Genomic DNA, 21692 nt, shown 5'->3' with positions numbered 1-21692 from the left:
GGAGACCCTGGGCTTGACACTTATTTATGGCTCCTCTGGAGTCTCCTTGTGTGGGAAAGAAGGGCTTATGGCAGCCAGCCTCAGGCGAAGCTACCATGAGGCTTCCTTTGGGATTCAGTCGCCTCAGAGGGTCGCCCAAGAAGGCCCTCCGTGGCCATGATGTCCCTGTTCTTGGCCCACTCAGGTTCATGCATGGCTTCTCTGGAGAGTGTGACGGAGGAGAGGGAGGCGGAATGAGCGGGAAGAGGCTGCCTTGGCCTCCGGGGCCAGGGATCTCATGACGGGAAGAAGGGCCGAGGAGGAGGAGGAGGAGGCCTCCGGGGCTAGAAAGGGCCAGGCCCGCCTCCCTCAGCGGCGCCTCGGTCTCGTCGTCTCTGGTGGGAGCCTCCTGGCCTTCCGAGGTAAGAGCGGCGGGGAGCTTGGTGCCAAACACACTGCGGGAATAATGCGCTCTGAGACCGCTTTAACTGCCCTGGAATCCTGGGAACTAGTTTTTGTGAGGCATTGATCCTGTGTCAGAGAGAGCGCTTCCCAAGGGCTCCCTGGCGGCAGGCAGGGCCTTTCGGGCGCCTCCTCCTGGTCTTTGCCGGGTGCCTTGTTCCAAGCCCTAGGGACTGGAGGCCGCCCCTCTCAGCCCCGGCCAGCGGCAGCCGCGCTCTCTCGGCCTCAGGACAGGAGCTTCCAAGGCCAGCCCTCCCGCCCTCCCTCCCAGGGGCTAGGCATGGAGGCAGGGCTGGGAATGCCAGGCTCGGGATGGAGGGCGCTTTGGGGCTCCTGCTGGCGGGGAAAGGAGGGAAGGAGGACTCTGAAGGCGGCCCTGCCCTGGGCTTTTCTTGGCCACTAGGCATCTTCAGAGGAGGCTGAGAGAGAGAGAGAGAGAGAGGGGCTTGTGGGTCTGGTGGCTGGCTGCCTATTCCCCCCTCTCTCTCTCTCCCTCATGGCTTCCCCCACAGACAGCCCTCCGTCCGTCCTTCCTTCCTTCCATCCTCAGAGGAACCAGATGCTTTCCTGGCTCAGAAGCTGCACAGAACCCTTCTGGCTGATCTCCTGCCTGTTGCTTCAGCCGAAAGCCCTCTCTCTCCGTCTATATATCTATATCTATCTATCTATCTCCAAACAGTTTAAGTCGGTGGGAGTGGCTGAGTTGAACAGGAAAGAAGGCAGAAGGGAACTGGTCCAAACCCTCAATTAATCACTTTCCATGGAAATTGAGCAAGAAGTTGCAAGGAGGGGAGGAGAGGGGGAAGGAAGCGAGGCCGAGGAGGAGACGGAGAGAGAGGGCTTTCGGCTGAAGCAACAGGCAGGAGATCAGCCATATATATATGGGTTCCTGGGGTTCTCTAATAGATGCTCTCCAATATAGAGCCTTGCTAACTGCTCGTGTTAAATTATACATAATAATAATACTATAATAACAATACCTGTTTTTGTTTTGATCAGGGCTAGGGAGTAGGAGTGAAGAGTAAAGGAGTAAGAGGTTTTTACAGGAGCAGGAGTAACATTAAGGGAAAAAAATCTTACTCTGGAGTAGGACAAGGAGTAGCCCCAAAATCATCACTATTCCTCAGCCCTGTATTATTAATCAAGGCTGAGGAGTAGGAGTAAGGAGTAAAAGGTTTACAGGAGTAGGAGTAACATTAAGAAAAGATATCTTACTCCAGAGTAGGACAAGGAGTAACCCCCAAAATCACCACTACTCCCAGCCCTGGTTTTGATACAGCCATTTTACTCCTCTCCCATTCTTTGATTTGTGTGGAATTCCTAATTTAATTCCGAATATTTTAATTCTCTTTCAATGTAACACTTTTCTCTGTTTTTAATAGTACCATTTTAGGTCTAAACCCACTGCAGAAATAATCCAGTCTGAGACTGCTTTAAGTGCTATACCTCAGTGCTAGGGAATTCTGGGAACTGTAGTTTTATGAGACATGTAGCCTTTTCCCTCAGAGAGCCCTGGTGCCACGATCAGCTACAATTCCCAGGATTCCCTAGCACTGAGCCAGAGCAGTTAAAGCGGCATCTCAAACTGGATTATTTCTCAGTGTGTTTTGGACCCATGGCAGTCTGGAAAGTCAGTATGCAAAGGACTCTTGTTGCACCTTTGAGACTAAGGTACAAAACACACTGCAGAAATAATCCAGTTTGAGACTGATTTAACTGCCCTGGCTCAGTCCTAGGAAATCCTAGGAGCTATAGTTTATTGTGGCACCTGACCTCAAAACTACATTTCCCAGGATTCCCTAATATCGAGCCAGGGCAGTTAAAGTGGTCTCAAACTGGATTATTTTTGCAGTGTGTTTTGGACTTAACCGAGCAAAGAAGTTGGAGCATAAGCTTTTGTAGAACTGGGCTGCATCCACACTGCAGAATTAATCCAGGCTGACACTGCTTTAACTGCCATGGCTCAGTGCTATGGAATTACGGGATTTATCGTTTTGTGAAACATCTAGCCTTCTCTGTCAGAGAGGTCTGGTGCCACAACAAACTACAGTTTCCAGAATTGCACAGCATTGAATTCCATAGTTAAAGTGGTGTCAAACTGGATTTATTTCTGCAGTCTGGATGCAGACTCAGTCTGCTACATCCTCAGATGAACAAGCCTCTAAGGATGTAGTAGACCAAGGCTGCAAAAGTGTATGCTACAACGTTTTCCACACAGCCAGCCTCAAGGGTGCTACAAGATCCCTTTAAATGGTGTTAACGGATGTCCAAGTCACCTTGGGAGAAGCTTCTCAAATTTGGACATTTTCTGAGAGTTGGGGAAGCCTTATAGAAGAAGATGAATATTCATTTCAGATTCCCCCTCCCAATCCTTTATTGGACCTCAGTTTCCTGGGATTTCTTCTGAAAATGCTGCAGTTCAAGAAGCTTTCAATATTTCTTTATTGTGTCTGGCATAAATGGTGCCATCTGCATATCTGTGTCTGGAAATTAAGGATTTAAGAAGCATTTAAGGACATTTTTGACAGGTGAGGCTTAAATTGGTTTTCATCTGATTGACGTGTGCACTTTCATCCAGTGGTGTATGACAATTTAATCTGCCATTCTCTGTCAATCTTCACAGCTAAATTCATCTTTAGTCCTCAGAGTAGTTGCCCTTTTCCTGACAAGGAAATAACCTGGATTGTCACAAGCTCTCCTTACTGTAATTCACTATTTTGTGGGGTAGTTTGGTCTTGACTGGGCAAACAAGAACTGTTAGCTTTGCAAAAGAGCTGCTCCTAATGGAAGTGAAAATGAAATTGTTCAAGACAACTGCTTGTATTTTTGGACTCTGCTTAGAAATTTAGCTGTGGAGACTGTCATGATGAGTGCAAAATGATTAAACCACTGTGTCTATCACCTGAAGTCTCCAATAAATCTGCAAACTCTCTCCCCTGGAAATAGATGCAGATGATCAAATCAGCCACTTTTCTCCTGACAATAGGAGTGACAATATCAGGACAGCAAAAGAGTTAGAAGTGGCAATTTGTGATTTCCCCAGTTTTCCCTAGGGATCTCATAGCAGCCTATTCCCATGTCTGCCTGCTCATGAGAATTGTCCTTTAGTAGTTACACACTACTGTGGCTGTTGATTTCTGTGCTGGAATTGACTTTGATTCTGGATGGTATTAGGGTTTTTTTAGGTGAGTGAGCACTGAATTACAGGTTCAGAGAATCAGTGTTAAATTTAGTAGTGAACTAAATGCAGAAAGTAGTTAAATTATTCTACAGAATGAATGTGAATCTTGTATATAAGATTATGGCCCAAAACACACTGCAGAAATAATCCAGTTTGAGACTACTTTAACTGCTCTGGCTCAGTTATAGTGAGACATTTAGCCTGTTCTGTCAGAGAGCTCTAGTGCCACTATAAACTACAATTCCCAGGATTCCCTAGCACTGAGCCAGGGCAGTTAAAGCGGTCTCAAACTGGATTATGTCAGCAGTGTGCTTTGGACCTATGAGCAGTCAATATACCATGGTGGTTTGAGTGTTGGACTACGATTCGAAAGACCAGAGTTTGAGTCCTGGCTTGGCCATGAAAACCCACTGGGGGACCTTGGGCAAGTCACATGCTCTCATCCTCAGGGGAAGGTAATGGCAAACCTCTGAACAAGTCTTGCCAAGGAAACCCCACAATAGGTTCACCTTAGGGTCACCATAAATTGGAAACGACTTGAAGGCACAACAACAACAACTATAAGATTATGTACTTGTAGGTTTTTAAGTTATAGCTGAAAGAGTTTATGATACTTTGGTTTGAAGGTTGCATAGGACTATCTCACTTTGAAATTTTACCTTAGAACATAAAAGGGGTGCAAACCCCTGTTTGTTGTTTTGCCTATATGCAGTTAAGGTATCTTGAGGTATCTGAAGTTATTTATCTCATTACTTATACGCAAATATTTGAAAATCTTAAAAACTCTGAAATCCCAAACACTTCTTGTCCCAAGCATTTCCAATAAGGGAGACTCAGCCTGCATTCTTAGAAAACCAAAAATTAAGGACAGACTCAGTCCAAAAGGAGATGATGATGATGATGATGATTAAAAAAGATGTCTCAGTTAACACATGTGAAGTTATGGTTTGCATTACCAGTAATCTAGAATCTAAATCCTGGTCTTGATTTAGATTTATGTATGATGTAAACTGAAGTGGGTAAAGTGTGGGCTGTGGGCCACAGATATCCCTGTACTCCACTTTGTGTTCTTTAAAGCCTCTTGCCAAAGTGCCCCAACCTCCCATTTTAAAATAATAGTGCAAAGGCTCCCTAAACATGCAAAATTCCACAACTCACCATATTCTACAACCTACCAACCCACCCAAGTAACCCAGAACCTCCCAGTATCTCTGTTTTAATCTATATTCTAACCCAAGTAGCAACTGGAAATGACATGACAACTGGAACTGAAATGCCATTTTGGGAGAGACATGGGTGAAAATGGAGGTTTTTTTGGCATACTGTCAGGTGGGTCTGGTTTGGAGGTATTCTAGGGGAAATGGCCATGGCCCTCATGTTGTTGCCTATCCTTAAATTATAGCACATATTATAAAACAAGAGACAACTTTCTATGAATTAAGACAAAGACAATGAATTAAGATAAAGCCCTAAATGGCTTGGGCCCAGGGTACTTGGAGGACCGCCTCTCCCCATATAATCTGCCCCGCACTTTCAGGTTGGCTGGGAAGCAACTGTTGAGGGTTCCAGATACGAAATATTCTGCGACTGCACAAAGGGCATTTTCCAGCTCGGCCCCACAGCTCTGGAACTCTCTTTCCAGTGAGCTCCGCTCGGTTACCTCCCTTGACTTATTTAGGAAGAGGTTAAAAACCTTCCTCTTCCAACAGGCTTTCCCCCAGACAATGTAATACCTGCTCTCTCCCCCTTGCATCGTTGCACCTGCACTTTATGCTAGCTATTGTTGTGATTTTAATCTGTAAGCTTTTTATCTTGTTTTTAATCTGTATTATTGTATTGTTTGGGTTTTTTTATGGATACTGTTTGCAAAATTGTACATTTGTTGTACTTCTGTGTAACCCGCTTTGATCTGCAAAGGAAAAGCGGGCTATAAATAGATTATTATTATTATTATTATTATTATTAAGAACAGTATGTTCCAAACACTAGCCATAAATATATTTTGCAGCAGTAGTAAGACAATAATGTATACAAAAATGATGCATAGTACTGTCTATTTTATCTCACCATTACTTTGGAAATTTAGCTAAGAAGGAAGCTGAGAACATATGTTAAATTTTTAATGTTTATTTTTAATTATATTTATGCTAAGCAAATAGAGTATACTAAATCATTTTTAATAACATACTTAATTTTCTTACAGCATCTCTAGTCTTTCCAAAATGATATTAAATGAAATGTTCTGTGCTTTCCTATGGATTTTGACAGTAGTTTGGAGAGTCTGTTTAGCAGGTAAGTGGAATCTTTTTTATACTTGTCACTGCTGCACTCCTAAGCTAACTTCTTGGAAATCAATAGCATTTATGTTTAAGTAAGTACTGATAAGAACAAGTAGGAAGCAAATGTCATGGGATTTTATCTCCTGATGTGGAAAGAGAGATGGATGCCAAGCTCAAGAGCAAGCAAGTTTTATTTTTAAAGCAACAACACTGTTGGGTGCACCAAAGACAATGAAAAAATGGCAAAGGCAGCATGACAAACAAAGTTTTTATAACGTATAGAACCTTATATTTGTGGGCTATTCTGTTATTTATTTCAGCCATCTCTAAAGTACTAAGCATCTCAACATTGTTATATCTAATACAAGTACAACAAGAAAATATTACTGAAGTTCCCAAGGCATTGGATACACAACATAACACAATTAGAATTATATTTATTGAAGTGGCTGACTGCAACAATATAGAATTAAAAAAAATATAGCTATATAAGTCTGGATAAGTATGTAAAGGGGTCTTGTAGCACCTTTGAGACTCAACTAAGAGAAAGAAGGTGGTAGCATAAGCTTTTGTAAACTTAAGTCTATGATGCATCGAGTGAAGTGCCTAGAAACAGATGTTTATAGCTATGAATGAGCAGGTTGTATGTGTGAATAGCAACAGAAATACAAAATTTCCAGGTATGGTGATGAAATGACAAGTTCATTGGGGGCACAGAGCAGGAGGAAAGATGTTATCTGAGGTCAAGGTACCTAGATAACCATATGAATAGTGGAGAGAGTTATTGGAGTGTTGTGTGATGCTGGCTGGGAACTAGAAAGTGATAGGATAAACTAGTGAAGAGAGCCCTCATGAGGCTGTGTTGTTAAATAGTGTTACGACATGTATAGTGTGCCAGGAAACTCTTGTCTCTATTCAACCCATTGTTGATGGACTGTAGTTTGTTGGTATATTCCAGTTCGGCTGTTTCTTTTCAGTCTCTCTTCCCCTCCCCCCCCAAAGACTGCTATTCTTGGGTTGGAGGTGGAATGTCAAAAAGATTTAAGTGTTCTGCAGTACATTTTTATGTATTCCCATTCTTAATGTCCAATTTATGTCCATTTATCCTCTGGCACAGAGACTGGCCTGTTTGTTAAATGTAGAGTGCTGAAGGGCATTGTTGACAGAGGATGACATATATCACATTAGAGGATGAGCAAGTGAAAGTACTTCAAATGTTGTGAGTGATTAGGTCCTGTGATGACATTTCCTGAATAGATGTGCAGGCAGAGTTAGCATCTGGGCTTGTGGCAAGGTCTTGTACCCATCTCCCATCTGTGTTGTGTTTCTTCCTGTAGGTAAATAACTTTTGAGGAGTGGGTGGCTGTCTCTAGGCAAGTGAATGCCCTTGAAAGGGTAGAATTCTTGTCCATTGATGATATGATCTCTGTTTGGTTTCAGTGGAGACATGTATATGTCCACTAGTGAGGTTCTGCCTTTAGTCTGTTCTGTAATAGATTCGTCCTGGGTACCAGTCTTGCCTTGTTGATCTGATGATGATGATTTCATATAGTGGTTACTGTACCTTGAGGAATGCTTGTTGTAATGCTTTGAGTTTGGTGTTCCTGTTCTGTGGGTCTGAGCCGATGTGATTGTATTGGACTATGGATTTGATAGTGTATTCAGGGTGGAAACTTGAGGCATGTAAGTACGTGTAGTGGTCAGTAGACTTGCAATTTAGTTTAATGCTTAGATGTCTCTTGTGTACCTGTTACAGTGGTGTCCAGAAAATGAACTTGTTATATTGATAACAAACTGTGTATGTTCAATTTAGTACTTGAAAATAGTAACTTGACTTGTGTAAGTCATAAGGCACATAAACAACACATTAGGTCATTAAAGACCTGTGTAAACCATGTCAGTGCTGTAAACCATGCCAATCCTGGCAATAAAGACATTCAACAACATGTAAACAAATGGAAATACAGTGTAAATCAATGTAAACCTGAAATCAACACTGCCCTCCCAAAAGCTGTGTCCTGTTTGGCCCTGGTGTCCAGCCTATAATGTCAAGGGCTGGGACCAAATAGCAGCTTTGCAGACATCCTCTAAGGGGACTTCAGTCAGAAAAGAGGAGGATGTCACTACCATCCTAGTTGCATGGGAGTGAATCCTGGCCAGGAGGGGTCTACCCAACAGTTCATAGCAGAGGTGGATGGTACCAGCCACCCATTTGGAAAGCCTCTGTGCAGTCACAGGCAGTCCCTTTTTTGGTTCTGAGTAGCATTGGAAAAGTCTCTCAGAATGGTTCAAACCCGCAGTTTTGTCCAAATAGAAGGCCAAAGCCCTTCAAACGTCCAAGATGTGCAAATGGCATTCGGTGTCGGTGGTTGGGTTTGAGGTCAGGGTTGGTAATACAATGTCCTGACACATGTGAAAGGAAGACACCACCTTAGGCAGGAAGGTAATGTCAGTACGGAGGACAACCTTATCCTTATGGAACCTAAGGAAAGGCTGATCCCTCTGCAAGGCACAGAGCTCGCCTGCACATCGGGCAGAGATGATGGCCAGAAAAAAGACTGTCTTCCAAGTCACCAGCCGTAAGTCAGCTGTGGCCATGGGTTCAAAGGGCTTGGATTGCAGAGTAGACAGCACATCGTCCAAACTCCAAGCAGGTGTTGGTACTGAGACCGGAGGATGGAGGTTGTTGCAACCCTTCAGGAAACTCTTCACCAGAGGGTCCCTGAAAAAAAGAAGGTTTGCCATCAAACTGGAAATGGGAACAGATGGCAGAATGGTAACACTTAATGGAAGTGAGGCACAGCCCCGAATCCAAAAGTGTCATCAGGAACTCCAGCACAACCAGTGTCGACACGCGGGATGAAGAGAAGCCTCTCGCAAAGAGGAAATCCACAAATTTCTTCCATTTGGAAGCATAGGACTTCTTGGTGGCCGGCTTCTGGGCAGCCAAGATCACTGTCCGTACCGAAGGGGGCAATGAGTCTAGGGACGGAGCCGCCACGCCACCATTGGCAGATTATCGATGTCCGGATGATGGACCTGACCGTCCTGGAGAGTGAGAAGGTCTTGTCCGAACTCAAGACGGAGAAAGTCCTTCTGTGAGAGGTGGAACAGGGACGGAAACCATGGTTGTCTCGGCCACCAAGGGTTGATCAGGATGGCATCTGAGGGGTCCTTTGTCATCTTGGAGACCACTCTGGTGATCAGCCCGAATGGAGGGAAGGCATATTGCATCTCTCCTGAGCAAGCGAAGGCGAACGTGTCTCCGGGGGAGTTCTCGTTGAGAGCAGTCGTGAAGAAGTCGATCTGGGGGGTAGTGGTGGAAGACCTGCTGAGTTGATCGGCCAAGTCGTTCTCCTCTCCTGGCAAGTGGATTGCTTGGAGCAGAATCCCTCTCGGGATCCACCAGTTCCAGATGCGGAGCGTGATGTCGAGCAGGGTCTGTGACCTGGTGCCCCCTTGTTTGTTGAGGTAGTACATGACTGCTGTCCGTCAGAAGTACTACCTTGCTGGAGAGGTTTGTCTCGAAGGCTCTCAAGGCCTTTTCCACAGCCAGCATCTCGAGGTCATTGATGTGGAGAGCCTGCTCGTCCAGAAACCACTTGTACTTTTTTAAAAATGGTTCTTTATTCATAAACTTGATGCAAGTTTACAGATTACCATACACTGCTAAATAATTCTGCAATGAAAATGAAACTCAATAAAAAATATAACAAAAAGCAAGCCAAGTGTTCACCTGCCACTCTGCTAGTCCATTAGGATATTAAAGAATCCAATAACGTATTCAGAGTTTTAGCTTCACGTTTTAATTAAGCTGTAGAAACGCTTGCAGAATTTGGCTTCTGGTTTTAAGGCTGCTAGCAGGATTTGACAGGAAAAGTACGTCCAACTGAATAAGGAAGGAAGGTGGACGCCATCCACAGTACACCTTAAAAGGCTGCACAAAACTGTTTTCCATTAGGCCAAATATTTCTATTCTCATTTTCTGAAATAATAATAATAATAATGACAATTTTTAAACAAAACAGCTTATAAGACCAAATAGCCTGAAGCCAAGTGCTTCAGCATTAAAAAGAAAATACAAAATTTACTTATTTAAAGGGGCAGGGTGAGCCAAGACATCCTTGGACATCTAAACAACAAAAAAAGTGCATACACCCTTGTTTTGATCCCTGTGAACACAAAGCCCTACACAAATTCAACCACCAAAAATAAAGAAAAAAACACACCTGATTTTGTTTCAAAGGTAAGGCAATGATAGAGCAGTTACCAACCCACAGTAGTTACAGATCTAGATTCCTAAAAAAAGGAAGAGCAATTCCCCATTAGTTTTTCAACAAAACCATGGTCATGACTATGGTGACATTTAAAAAAACTCTGAATCAAGAGATACCTGGGACTTCCTACGGTTGCACTTCTTTAAAAACCTTTCCCCACCGGTTTCTGTGACTTCTGCCAATTGCTCTTGAAGTTCATTAGTCTACAAACGATTGCAGCAACCCGTTAATAGAATCAAATGCCTAAAGAAGGTTTCTAGTATTTTAAATATCTTCAAGCTTTTTTATACTTATGGCTCCTTCTTGCAAAAGGAGATACAAGAGCCAACAGCTAGCAGAACAGCCCAGCAAAAGTTGATGTCCCAGTGGATATGACTAGTCACAAAACTATTGGCACAGCCTGGCTCTGCTCAAGCAGCAAGATAACTGGAGAGGATTTCTGTCCAGAAACAGTTCATATCCTTAACACAGCCATGGGGGGAAAAAGTTTTAACGGTTTAACATTACAGTTCTCCTATATATGTCATTACATTTGGCAATGTTACAAATGCTTTCAACTTTCAGCCAGGAAAAACCCCAAACAAACCCAAACATCCCAATTTAACAAGACCTGAAACACTTTGCAATGTATTATCAATCTAACTTTATTTTAGCTGGGTTGGCTTTAAATAAAATATGTTGCTGTTCTCTGCAGTCCGCAGAGTGGGAGGAAAAAGTTAAGTGCATACAAAAATTGGCTGAGGAAAGCTCCTATTCACTGGTAGTTTAATAAACCGAGGGTATGGTTTTCAAGGAATTACTGTCAAATTAGGGAGGACTGGTATGCTTAATCCAAAAGGACAATATAGGAAAGTCTTCTTAAACTGTCCAGTCCAAGATATCTGACAGAGGAGCAGAACTGTATGGCTGTAACTTATCCTGGACGTGTCAGTCTTCTGATTATCCACTAATTGTCTATTAGCTAGAATCTTCATTATGGCTGTTACAGGGGCATTGATAGCTTGAATGTGTGTTGGAAGGAATTTTTAAAGTTGACATTGGTCCAAGTATATGAGAAGTCCACAGTGTTAACCATCCTCTTTTGGAGATGTGAACCAGCCATACATACCATTTTTCTCATGTAACTGTACTAGAGATTTATAGGACTGCTGTGCTCTTGCTAGGTTATATTGGTTCTTATTTGCTCCAAACTGTATACTTCCTTTTCCTTTGACTAGTGTGGCATTGATCTGCATGATGACTGATTCTGTGGAGTAGGCACTGCTCCAACCCTGTTTAGTAAGAAGTTCCATACATAATGTACCTCCACCAAGAACATACCTTCCAGTAAGCACAGGAGCCACCACTCTCACAAATGGAAGGTCAAAGGGGAAATTATCCTTAAAAGAGAAATTGAGCAAAATATATTCTACACCTTCTTTTTCTTTTAAGACTTGAAGATCACTGTGCAACGGACTGTCAGGATCAACCTTTAGAGGTTTTACATGCCATTCATACAGGCTGTCATTTACGAGTTCCACTGAGTAAATCCATTTTTTGTAACTCTGTGACCTATATATATCCCTGAGTTCTTTCATAAGTTGATTTGAAGCCTGAACAGACCCAGAAACTGCGCCATTTAGGTGGTCTTGCCTTTGATTTTTCCAGATTTTTCCCAGAATGTCCAGGTTCTCTTTTTCAGTGCCATCATCCTCGGACTTCTTCCCATCGACTGGTTCTACTTCCTTCATATCATAATGATCCATGTCAATGTTTTCACCCATGTCTTCTTCTTCCTCCTCCTCTTCTGATGTAACCTCTTCAGTTGTTCCATTCTGGCCAGTAGGCAACGGCTGATCTAGCATTTCAACATCAGGATGCTGAGGAAGATTGTATAATCTGCAGAGGTCACATATGAACCGTTTCAGCTGTTGGAGAAGCAGAGTATTGCTCTTTTTAATATCCTCTAAGTGCTCCAATACTGAAGTCAAGTTGGGGTCATCTGACTCCACGAATCATATTGGCGATGAAGAAGGGTAAGATTCCGTGATGTTGCAGTGAATGCTGAGCGGCAGAGGAGTTGAAGGCGGTGGGGGTCTGCTGGGCCTGGCGGTGGGGCCCTTGATGGCCGAGGGAGGCGGAGGCAGGCCTCTGGAGGAACTGGCAGTGGAGCTCGTCCAGCTTCCAGGAGACGATGCGGATGCGTTCATGGTCCTGACCGAAGATGGACTTCAGCAGCTTCAGCTCGGCCTTCAGGCCTCGCACTGAAGAGGAGGAAGAGGAAGAGGACGACGGCAGCGAGGAAGACATGGCCCTCCGCTGCCGGGCCCCAGAGCATCGCCCGCCGCTTCCTCCACCCCTGGCCCGGATCCGCGAGGAGGGCGGGCTCGCCAAGGGCCCGGCCCCTTCCTCTCCGTCCTCCTCCTCGCCCTCCCTCCCAGGCCCAGGCCCAGGGACTGGGATGCGGCCGGAGCCTCGCGCCGCCTCACACCCACCCAGGCGTTGGAAAGCCAACATCACAGGTTGTCATGCCCAGCCTGGAAGATGGCTTGGAGGACTCAGAGGATGAGCTAGAGCCTCTGGGATCTGAACCTATAACGGAGGAGCCAGAGCCCCAGGGGCTTGAACCTGTAATGGAGGAGCCAGAGGCTGGCCCTAGTTCTGCTGGAGCAGAGTCTGTGGCCCCTCCAGAGGTTCAGCAGTCAAGTTTGCCTGGTGCCGAGGCTGTGGACATGGAGGAGGATCTGGGCAGTGTGCCTACCTTCAATGAGCGTCGAGCAGAAAGAGAGGGCCTTCGAAGATCTTGGAGGCTTTATCAGAAGCGTCTTCGCAATCAGGCACAGCTGAAGGCCAGCTCCTTGCCTTTATAAACACCTGGAGCATGTGTGGTTCTTTGCCAGTGGATATCTGACTCTTTTAGAGGAAAGACTCTGTCTCTGGCTCCTTGGCTTCTTGTCTTGAATACCCGGAAACCTTGACCTTGGACTGCTTCATCGACCTGCCTATCTGTTGCCCTGAACCTCGGACTGTCTGACAATTCTCTTGGTAATCCCTTTTGGTAAAGCTACTGCATCTCTCTAGGACTGACTTTGCTGTGCTGGGAGAGGGTTGTTTGTTTGGGAACTAGCTGCCTTATCAGCCTTTGGCTGCTTTCCCGGACAGAGGTGGAGAAGAGACCGAAGCCGAAGCTGGTGTATGACGTTTGGCGTGATGAGGCTTGGAGCTGACCAGTACCGATGGGTCCTGTCTGGATTCGGAGGAGGCAGCATGTTCCTTAGAGGCCGACTGGGAGCCCTCCGGAGTCTTAGTGCATGCCTTCTTGGTGTGGGAAGAGCCATGAGGAGAACCATCTCCTGAATTCAAAGGCCTCTTCTTGGAGAATTTGGAGTTCGAATCCTTAAGGGAGCTTGTATCCTTTGCAAGGGCCGAAACCTTTTTGGAGCTCAAGTCCTTGTGTTTAACCTTGTTCTTCTTAGAGGACTTAGACGTGGACTTTTTGAGTGCTCCTTCGGACCCAGCAGCCCCTCTCAGACAGTGGCACTTGGCTCAGTGGTGGAGCTCTGGGCCACAGTGGCCGATGCCGCAGGTACCGACTCTGATACGGCTGGTGCAGAAACGGAGCAGGAGGCTGACGGAGGCAGGAGAGCCTGTTGGTACAGGGCAGCCTTAAGGCGGGAGTCCCGATTTTTCCTCACCTGCGGAGTCAGGGACTTGCAAAGAGCGCAGGTCATGGGGTTGTGGGCCTCCCTGAGGCAGAGAAGACAAGAAGAGTGCGGGTCCTGGCTGGGAATCTTACCCTCGCAGACGTCGCACTTCTTAAAAGGAGCTGGAGACATCATAGCCAAATCACAATCCAAATTGTAGTCGTTGAAGCATGCAGAGAATGGTCAACAAAACACGAGGGGGTCAGGTTGAGAATGGTCAAACAGTCCGAGGTCAAGAATTTCCAGTGAGACAAGCAGAAGTCACAGAAGTGAAGCTTGCGCGGCAGAAAGAAGGAACTGGGGAAAGAGTGGGAATGCAGGGGACTTATAAGGAATGGCGGAGCTACCGCCCAAAAGTTGCAAAGTTAACTTTGCCCAGTGATTCTAGAAGTTTTCTGAGCAGCACTGCGCAGGCGCAGTACAACCCATTTGTATGATTCGCAGTGACCACGAAGAAGAAATGTTATTACCGGAAGTGAAGTACCTGTAGTTGTGTGAGAGAACAAAGTGGCAGACCTTGATGGCTAGGTCTGTTATGGCCCCATATGGAATGATGTTTCCAATAGTTTGTGGTACATTCTTGTGTGGGATACCTGTATATAGGGATTCCACATCCATAGTGCATAAGATGGTGTTCCCCAAGAGATTGTCAATGGAATGTAATTTCTGGAGGAAGGCAGTAGTCTCCTTCAAATAACTAGGAATGTTAGTGCCACATGGTCTAAGAATACTGTCAATCTATCCAGAGGCATCAACAGTGTAGTGATCCATCTGTTGGCGAAGGGAAAGTGAACTCCTGGCGCAGTCTGGACCTCCGTATCGGCAGGGGTTCTTTTCTGCCCCCCCATACCAAAATGCATGGGACCTCAAAATCCATTATTTTCTATGGACCCATGATGTGTACATGACCACTTTGGTGCAGTTGTGTGCACGTACCACCATTGAGGATAGTGGAATAGGGCCACCCATGGATGGTTAGCCCACTGATAAGGAGGGCTGACTGTATAGTCAATAAAAAAGACCAGATTCTCAAAATCAGCAAGATATATCAGATCCTCAGAAGGAAGGTTAGCAATACCTGACCTTAAACTTTGCTTTCATGCATTTCAGCTAAGCCAATTTACCCAACTTATCCAGGAAAAACATACCACAAAATAGGTCAAGTCAGAAATACATAAAAGTGGTTCAGCAGAATTTGACCTTATATTTTCCAAACTCATGATGAATTGGACAAAAGTAGTACAAAACCTGTTTTTTCTCCAATTCTTTACACATCTGGAAACCACTGATGCTTCCCATATCAAACCCTTCCTCTTGCATCCCAAATTCTACACAACAGATAAATTTGCATAATATAGGAAATGGAAAAGTTGCGGGTGATAATATAGGAAATGGAAAAGTTGACCTATTTGAGAATGGCACACATAAAAAGATGGATGTGCTAACAATGGCATTAGCAGAGACTAAATCAAATTGGCTCTAAATGTCTCAAATTATCTCCTTTGCTTCTCACCTAATGTCAATAAGGGGATACCCTTGTCTCTTTAACCTTTTATGAATCGATCTGTATGGGAGACGAACAACAAGACAAGAACAATGCAGTTAACAATTACAAAAATTCTGGAAAGTACCTATCGGAAAGGGAAATCTGCTTGATTTTTCTTTTGAACTGAAATAGATTTTAAAATTTCAGAAACTTGAATTTGTTTCTCTCTCCCTTAGAAATTACATTCAGCTGTAGAGAAGGAAGGGGTACTTAAAGTTGTTTGTAAATGGTGTTTAACTTCCTTGCAGATATTGAGAATGGCGAGAAATGTACTGCCGCGATGTTAGAAAGGGTGCAGGGTCTTAGGCTCATACTTCACATATGACTGGAATGTCCCAAGATAAGAAGGTTTGCGGATAATATTTTAAGCCAGAACTCCAGTATTACAAATCAAACTGTTGAGTTTTGCCCAGGCCTTGTATTGCTAACCATTTATAGTAAAGACAACAGACTGCTGAAGCACTGAACCTTGGTTACATTCATCATTGCAGTATCCAGAATGGAAATAGCAAAGTGCTGAAAAACAGTAGATCTTCAAATTATCTTCAAATCTTCAAACAAATAAATGAATCTGTCTTTATTGATTACATCATTAAGAATATACAACAGTTGAAACCTCCATCTCATTAAACTGTTGGAAAGATGTGTTGGACCTTGATTCCTTATCTTCTATGTAAGATCCTCATCTTCTATGGAATAATGTCCAAGGGGCTTTTCTTGAAGGTGTTGCTTTCATAGCATTTAATGTACCTTTGAATGTACTCTTTGTGCTATACTGTGACTATTCATAACAGTTTATTGATTAACAATGAAAACCTTTGATTTGTTGATTTTTGTTAATGGCTGTTTCTCTTGTTATTATAACATTCTTTAACAAAAATTAAAAATACAAAATAATCAAAATAAATTAAAATAAATTAAAATAAAATATATGGAGGTGCTGCTTTCCACATCATCCTATGTCTTTTATCTCTCTTGATGGAAAGTGCATAGTTCAGTCTTGAAAGGCTTTTATAGTCCTGGTAAAAGGATCTTTACTTTAAAAAAATGCAAATCATATTTGTGTAGAATGAAGTGATGGTGGGGGCATGAGTGGCAACATTTGATTGCTGGCATATTTTTTGAGATGCAAAATTGGTAACACAAATGGCTAAAAGTTATTCCTTTTTTCCTCTTTATTATAGAATGGTCACAGAATCCTGGAAATATTAGCTGTGTTTTTTACTACTCTGAGTCTATTAATTACACGCTTACTTGTCACTGGATTCCTAAAAAAGAAAAACACATGGAAACAACCTACATGCTCACAAGAAGAGAGTAAGCATTAAGTAGATGGCTTTAATTGAATATAAAAGCGAGTACATGCTTTGCTTTATAGATCTACATTTTCTTGGGCAAATGTATCAGGTGAACTTAATGATTTCAGACATATGGGTTATCATGAACTCAGCTGGAAAAAGTGCTATTACAGTCTTGTTTCTGCATAGAAGAGACAGGCTAGTCAGCAAACAAATAAATGAATACAATTCTGACATCAGAAAGGGCAATATTTAGAAGCTAGTGAAAGAACACAATGTATGAAGAAAGGATGTATCCATCTCACCAGTCATACCATTTTAAAATGCCACTGCTCATTCTAAAAATATCTATTGGTACAGCGTTGTATAGAGTTTCAGTACTTATTTATTTATTTATGGTTTTCAGTTGGGGAAACCAGTAGGGTGCATCAAGAAGCATTAGTCAATCCAGGAGTACTCTAATTAATTGATGTGCCCTCACATTCTTACTACTGGGCATCAAGAGATGGGAGCAGAGCACTTGGCTTTTATCTGGTAACAGCTGAGCCCTTTCACATTTCTGACTCTGGTCAGCTATACACAAATCCTGATTTAGGAAATCTATATTTTGATCTGTGGTGGTGGTTGAGATTGTTTTAATTGTATTAGCAATCTTGGCTTGTGGGTGTGGTGTCCTGGAATAGACACTGTATAGAGGGTATTCCTCTCTTCCTGCTGCAGACCTCATGCATCTTTGGAGCGAGGAGAAAGTCTATAATTTCTTATTTCAGAGCAATACTATCCAGATCTTTAAAGTAATCACATGGGCTATCAGTTAGCTTAAAAAAAAAGAAACCTGAATTTTTACTAATTCAGGTAAATTAGTAAACACCTGAATGAAATCCCAATACATATTATATCTAGTTTTCTCCCAATATCCCATTGTTTTCTACAGAAAAAAGCATCAGATGTTTTAAATCTTTCCATTACAACCCATGAGACTTCAAAGTATTTACATTTTACCATCATTGTTGTTAAGTCTTATTTAATTAAGAAAATTATACCATTCTTTCCCAAATTATGTTGAACCTAGGAGGAGCACTCTTGGATTGTGTCCTAAAGATAAACTTTTCAACCATTTTTTTCAATTTACTGATTTAATATTTTTTCTCATATTTTTCAGTTCTAATGGTACAAATAAGAGTTCCTGTTTCAGCAAAAATGGTTCATGTTCATTGTATGGTGTTCCGTATGCTGCTTCTTCTTGTGTTGAGCTAAAGGCAGAAAATGAGAAGGAAGTGAAGAACCGTGTACTCATTAAGCCTGAAGAGATATGTAAGTTTTTAAATAAATAACTTATGCCAAAAACAGATATTATACAGGAGACATAGTCTCTGAGGATGTGTGCTTGGGTGTGTGCTGGGTCAACCAGTTCTTATGAAGGTCTCCCTCAACAGCAGAACCAAAACATTCTGTGCAAAAATGGTCCTGAAGAGCTTTATTTTTTTCTTCTTAATGTGTTAATATAAACTACTATTATTCGCAAATTTGACTTTTCTCAATTTACATGTCACTGCCATCATTCCTCTCCCACCCAGCTAATATGAAAGAGGATTGTTCTCTGCTTTCCAACTTCAGAAGTTGTGGCGAGTGTACTGAAAAGCATGTTGAAAAGCAGAAAACAGTGAGGAGACAAGCTGCACATGCTCTGAGATGGTCAATTGTTTGTGCAGTATTATTTAAAAAAGCCCAACGCATTTCAGCCTCAATGAGAAAAGGCCTTCTTCATGGGCTAGAGACAAAAAACCCTATATATTATAAATATTGAAAGGACAGGGCAACACTAAATCAACTAGAACCCATAAAAACATAAAAATATGTTATTTTTCATACTGTGGGCCATTGGTACCCACTGGGTTTTGGTTATAGGACCTCCATGGATACCAAAACCCATGGATGCTCAATTCCCATTAAATACAATGGCACAGGAGAATTGTGTCCCTTAGATAAAATGACAAAATCAAGATTTGCTTGTCAAGTGTGTGTGTGTGTATATTTAAATGTTTTCAAGCTGTGGATGCTTGAATGGATATGGAAAGCTGAGTTTATTACCCTTCAAAAGAAATCACTGGGGTTGAAAACACTCTCTAAAACCCATTTAAAATGAAACAAACAGGTCAGGTAAGCCTTGCATAAGTAAACAAAAACAAGAGGCCAGTTGAAGTCTACTTTCAAAATGCATTAAAAGAATACTTTCCCCCCACTAGCCTCTACTTTTCTTATGATTTCTGTTTTGGTGAACAAGCTTATAGATCCTGACTCCAGCTATTCAAAGGATGAGAAGGAAAAGAGGGTTGGGTGGACATAAAAAGATTTTGTATAAAACAGAGCTGCCTTGTTAGGGGATTTGTTAACTGAGGCATGCTTTTATATATATACAGTAATATAATCCTAACTTACATTTCTGACACCTCCACTTAAAAAAATCAGGTAGATCAGGTGCCAACTGTGGCATGTCTGGGAGCTAGTTTTCTGCCATAAAATATAAAACAAAAACTTCTGGTTTTGCTTCTGGTTTTCCAAAACAGACATTTATTGATGGTTAGCGTGGGTGGATGGCTTGCGACCTATTTAAAAATTTGATCATCATTTCTGGAGGCTTCTAGGGAAATAAGTTCATCTCTTTGGCCAGTAAAAGGAGATCTGGGAAGTCTGGAGATGTCAAGGGCTGCAAAAACAACTTTGGGGACCATTTGTGGCCCAAGGGGCCCATGGCTGTAATAGATGATGTGAAAGATCTCTTTGCCTAATACCTGGAGAACTACTTCTAGTCGGAGAAGACTGGTTGACTAAATGAAGAAATGCTCTGATCAACTTGATTCCAACACACAGGACACATAAGAAGCTTATTTTCTCATTCCTCCTACACTGTTGATAATTTAAAACTCTGCCTTGTTTAAGTAGATGCTAATGGAGAACTAGATTGCAAACCTAAATTCAAACCAATTAAAACAAGCAGAGGTATATAAAACAACTCTGACAGCAAGGAGAGAAAGTCTTAAAACAATATGCTTCCTTAATTTGAGCTAGTGTGACCAGGCAGGGCTCCTGGAGCTTTAAAAGTTAGCAGATCTTGGCTCAAGAAGACATAGTAGAATATTGAAGAACCATATTTGCATGTCTCCTCCATCACCACTCCCCAAACACACCTTATGAAGATTTTCATACCAGCGCTTAAACACTGGTAAATCGGCTCTCAAACATTGAGGAAGTGCATGTGTGTGAAAGCCTGGCACACTTTCTCAACATCAGGGAATCGTCGCCTCCCTCTAGCATCACTGAATCGTTTGGGGAGAGGGAATTTCCTCTGAACAGAAACAATGCATTCAGAAGAAATTCCCTCTCCCCGAATGATTCAGTGACACTAGAGGGGAGCCGATGATTCCCTGACAATAAGAAAGTGTGCCAGGCTTTCACACACACGCTTCCTCAATGCTTGAGAGCCGATTTACCAGGTATGAAAAGGTTCTATATTGGATGCAGATACCTGTAGAAAGTGGGGGGATGACCAGTGGAGAAGAGTCCAACCCATTTTCTGTAACTGCTCTCAACACCTTCATGTCCAGTAATGGAGGTGGATGCTTTGCCAGTATTTCCCATGTTGCTATCCACTGGCCAGTAAACAGCCATTATTTATTTATTTTTCTTTGTTTGCTTTGGCTACATCAGCTGAGAGATGGTTTTTTTTGGGGGGGGGGATTAGGAAGGAGATGTGCCATAGTTCCATCTGGCAGAACATCTTTCTTATCCAGGATTTGCTAACTTAAAACTGCAGAAGTCAGTATTCGGACTGCTGACACTAATCTCAGCAGCGTCAAACCACTAGCTCTCTTTCTTGTTTATGTGACAGGCTGATCATTGAGAGGGTGTGCTGGCTAACCCCACACATCAAAGGGTCACCTGTCACACTCTTTTTTGCAGTTCCCAAGAAAAATCCATTAGAAAAATTGTGCCATCTGCAACTGGGAATCACCTGAACATTTGGTACCAAACCTCTGCTCTCACTGCACCATTCCTATGTGACAAATGGAGGGGATTGGTTGGGGGAGAATGTAAGTGTAATAACTGTCAAAGCTGTTATACTACTTGCTGCTCCTGCTGCTTCTACAAGGAGTTATCCCTATTTCTCTATATAGTGTAATTTAAATTACTTAAAGTGCAACTAAGTTGATTTAAAATTAAATAAAAATAATTAAATTGAATTGAATTAAATTGTGTTTAATTAATAAAAGTACTTTGTCTGTCTTAAAGAAACTTTATATGGGAAGGATAGCAAGAACTATAAAACGAAGAATAGGGGAACATTTCTGCAATTTGAAAAATAGAAAGGTGAGGGCTCCCTTATTTTCCCATTTTGAAGAAATGCAGCAATCAGTGTCAGATTTGCGTTCCTGGGTAATTAAAAGAATACTATTAATAATTTTTTTTGAAGAAAAAAAGAGGTGAAAAGGATTCTATAATTGAAATCTCTGGTTCCATTAGGTCTGAATGAAGACCTGGATTTACAATCCTTATTATAAAAGCATTATAGAAAAATTATAATATTATAACTAGCTGAGTAATTGCTCTGATAGATTGCACCAGAAGTACTTGTGACTAATTTCAGCACATGTCTGTGTTGTACTGACTGTGTGGAATATGTATAAATAACAAAAAACTGCCAACTGTCTTGCTAATACTCACTGGTCCAGACTTTTGGAGAGTGTTGACAACTCCAGTGATTTTTTGAATGGTATATATATGCTTTAGATATGAAAAAGTACAGTTTTATACACTTTAATCATATTCCATTTTGTGTCGTCCGGTCTTTTCTGATATTTATAAATATGTAGGTGTATGAGAATGTGGGCTGGCAACAGCTGACCCAGAAGTTAACTTTGAGTTGCAGTGGATAGTTCATTGAAATTCTTGGCCCAATGTGCAACTGATATTTAAAAAGAAGGGGGGC

General features: G+C 42.4%; 1 protein-coding gene and 1 pseudogene across 1 annotated transcript in view; one reads left to right on the top strand and one right to left on the bottom strand.

Moving 5' to 3' along the window:
- Nucleotides 1–11071: 11071 nt before the first annotated feature.
- LOC149324025 (ubiquitin-conjugating enzyme E2 Q2 pseudogene) lies at nt 11072–12260 on the bottom strand (annotated as a pseudogene).
- A 1107-nt stretch (nt 12261–13367) lies between these two features.
- Nucleotides 13368–21692, top strand: part of LOC149324024 (interleukin-31 receptor subunit alpha-like) — a 53538-nt gene continuing 45213 nt past the window's right edge. Inside the window, exons 1-4 of the mRNA XM_089485663.1 lie at nt 13368–13479; nt 13634–13810; nt 16592–16724; nt 17868–18019. Of these exons, the coding sequence (XP_089341789.1) occupies nt 13368–13479; nt 13634–13810; nt 16592–16724; nt 17868–18019 (574 nt within the window). The remainder of the gene's footprint in view (nt 13480–13633; nt 13811–16591; nt 16725–17867; nt 18020–21692) is intronic.

Source organism: Sceloporus occidentalis, unplaced genomic scaffold, assembly GCF_023333645.1.
Source record: "Sceloporus occidentalis isolate IW3139 unplaced genomic scaffold, rSceOcc1.0.p SCAF_1, whole genome shotgun sequence".
Taxonomy (NCBI): domain Eukaryota; kingdom Metazoa; phylum Chordata; class Lepidosauria; order Squamata; family Phrynosomatidae; genus Sceloporus; species Sceloporus occidentalis.
The sequence above is the reverse complement of the archived record's forward strand: the minus strand, read 5'-3'. Positions and strand labels throughout refer to the sequence as shown.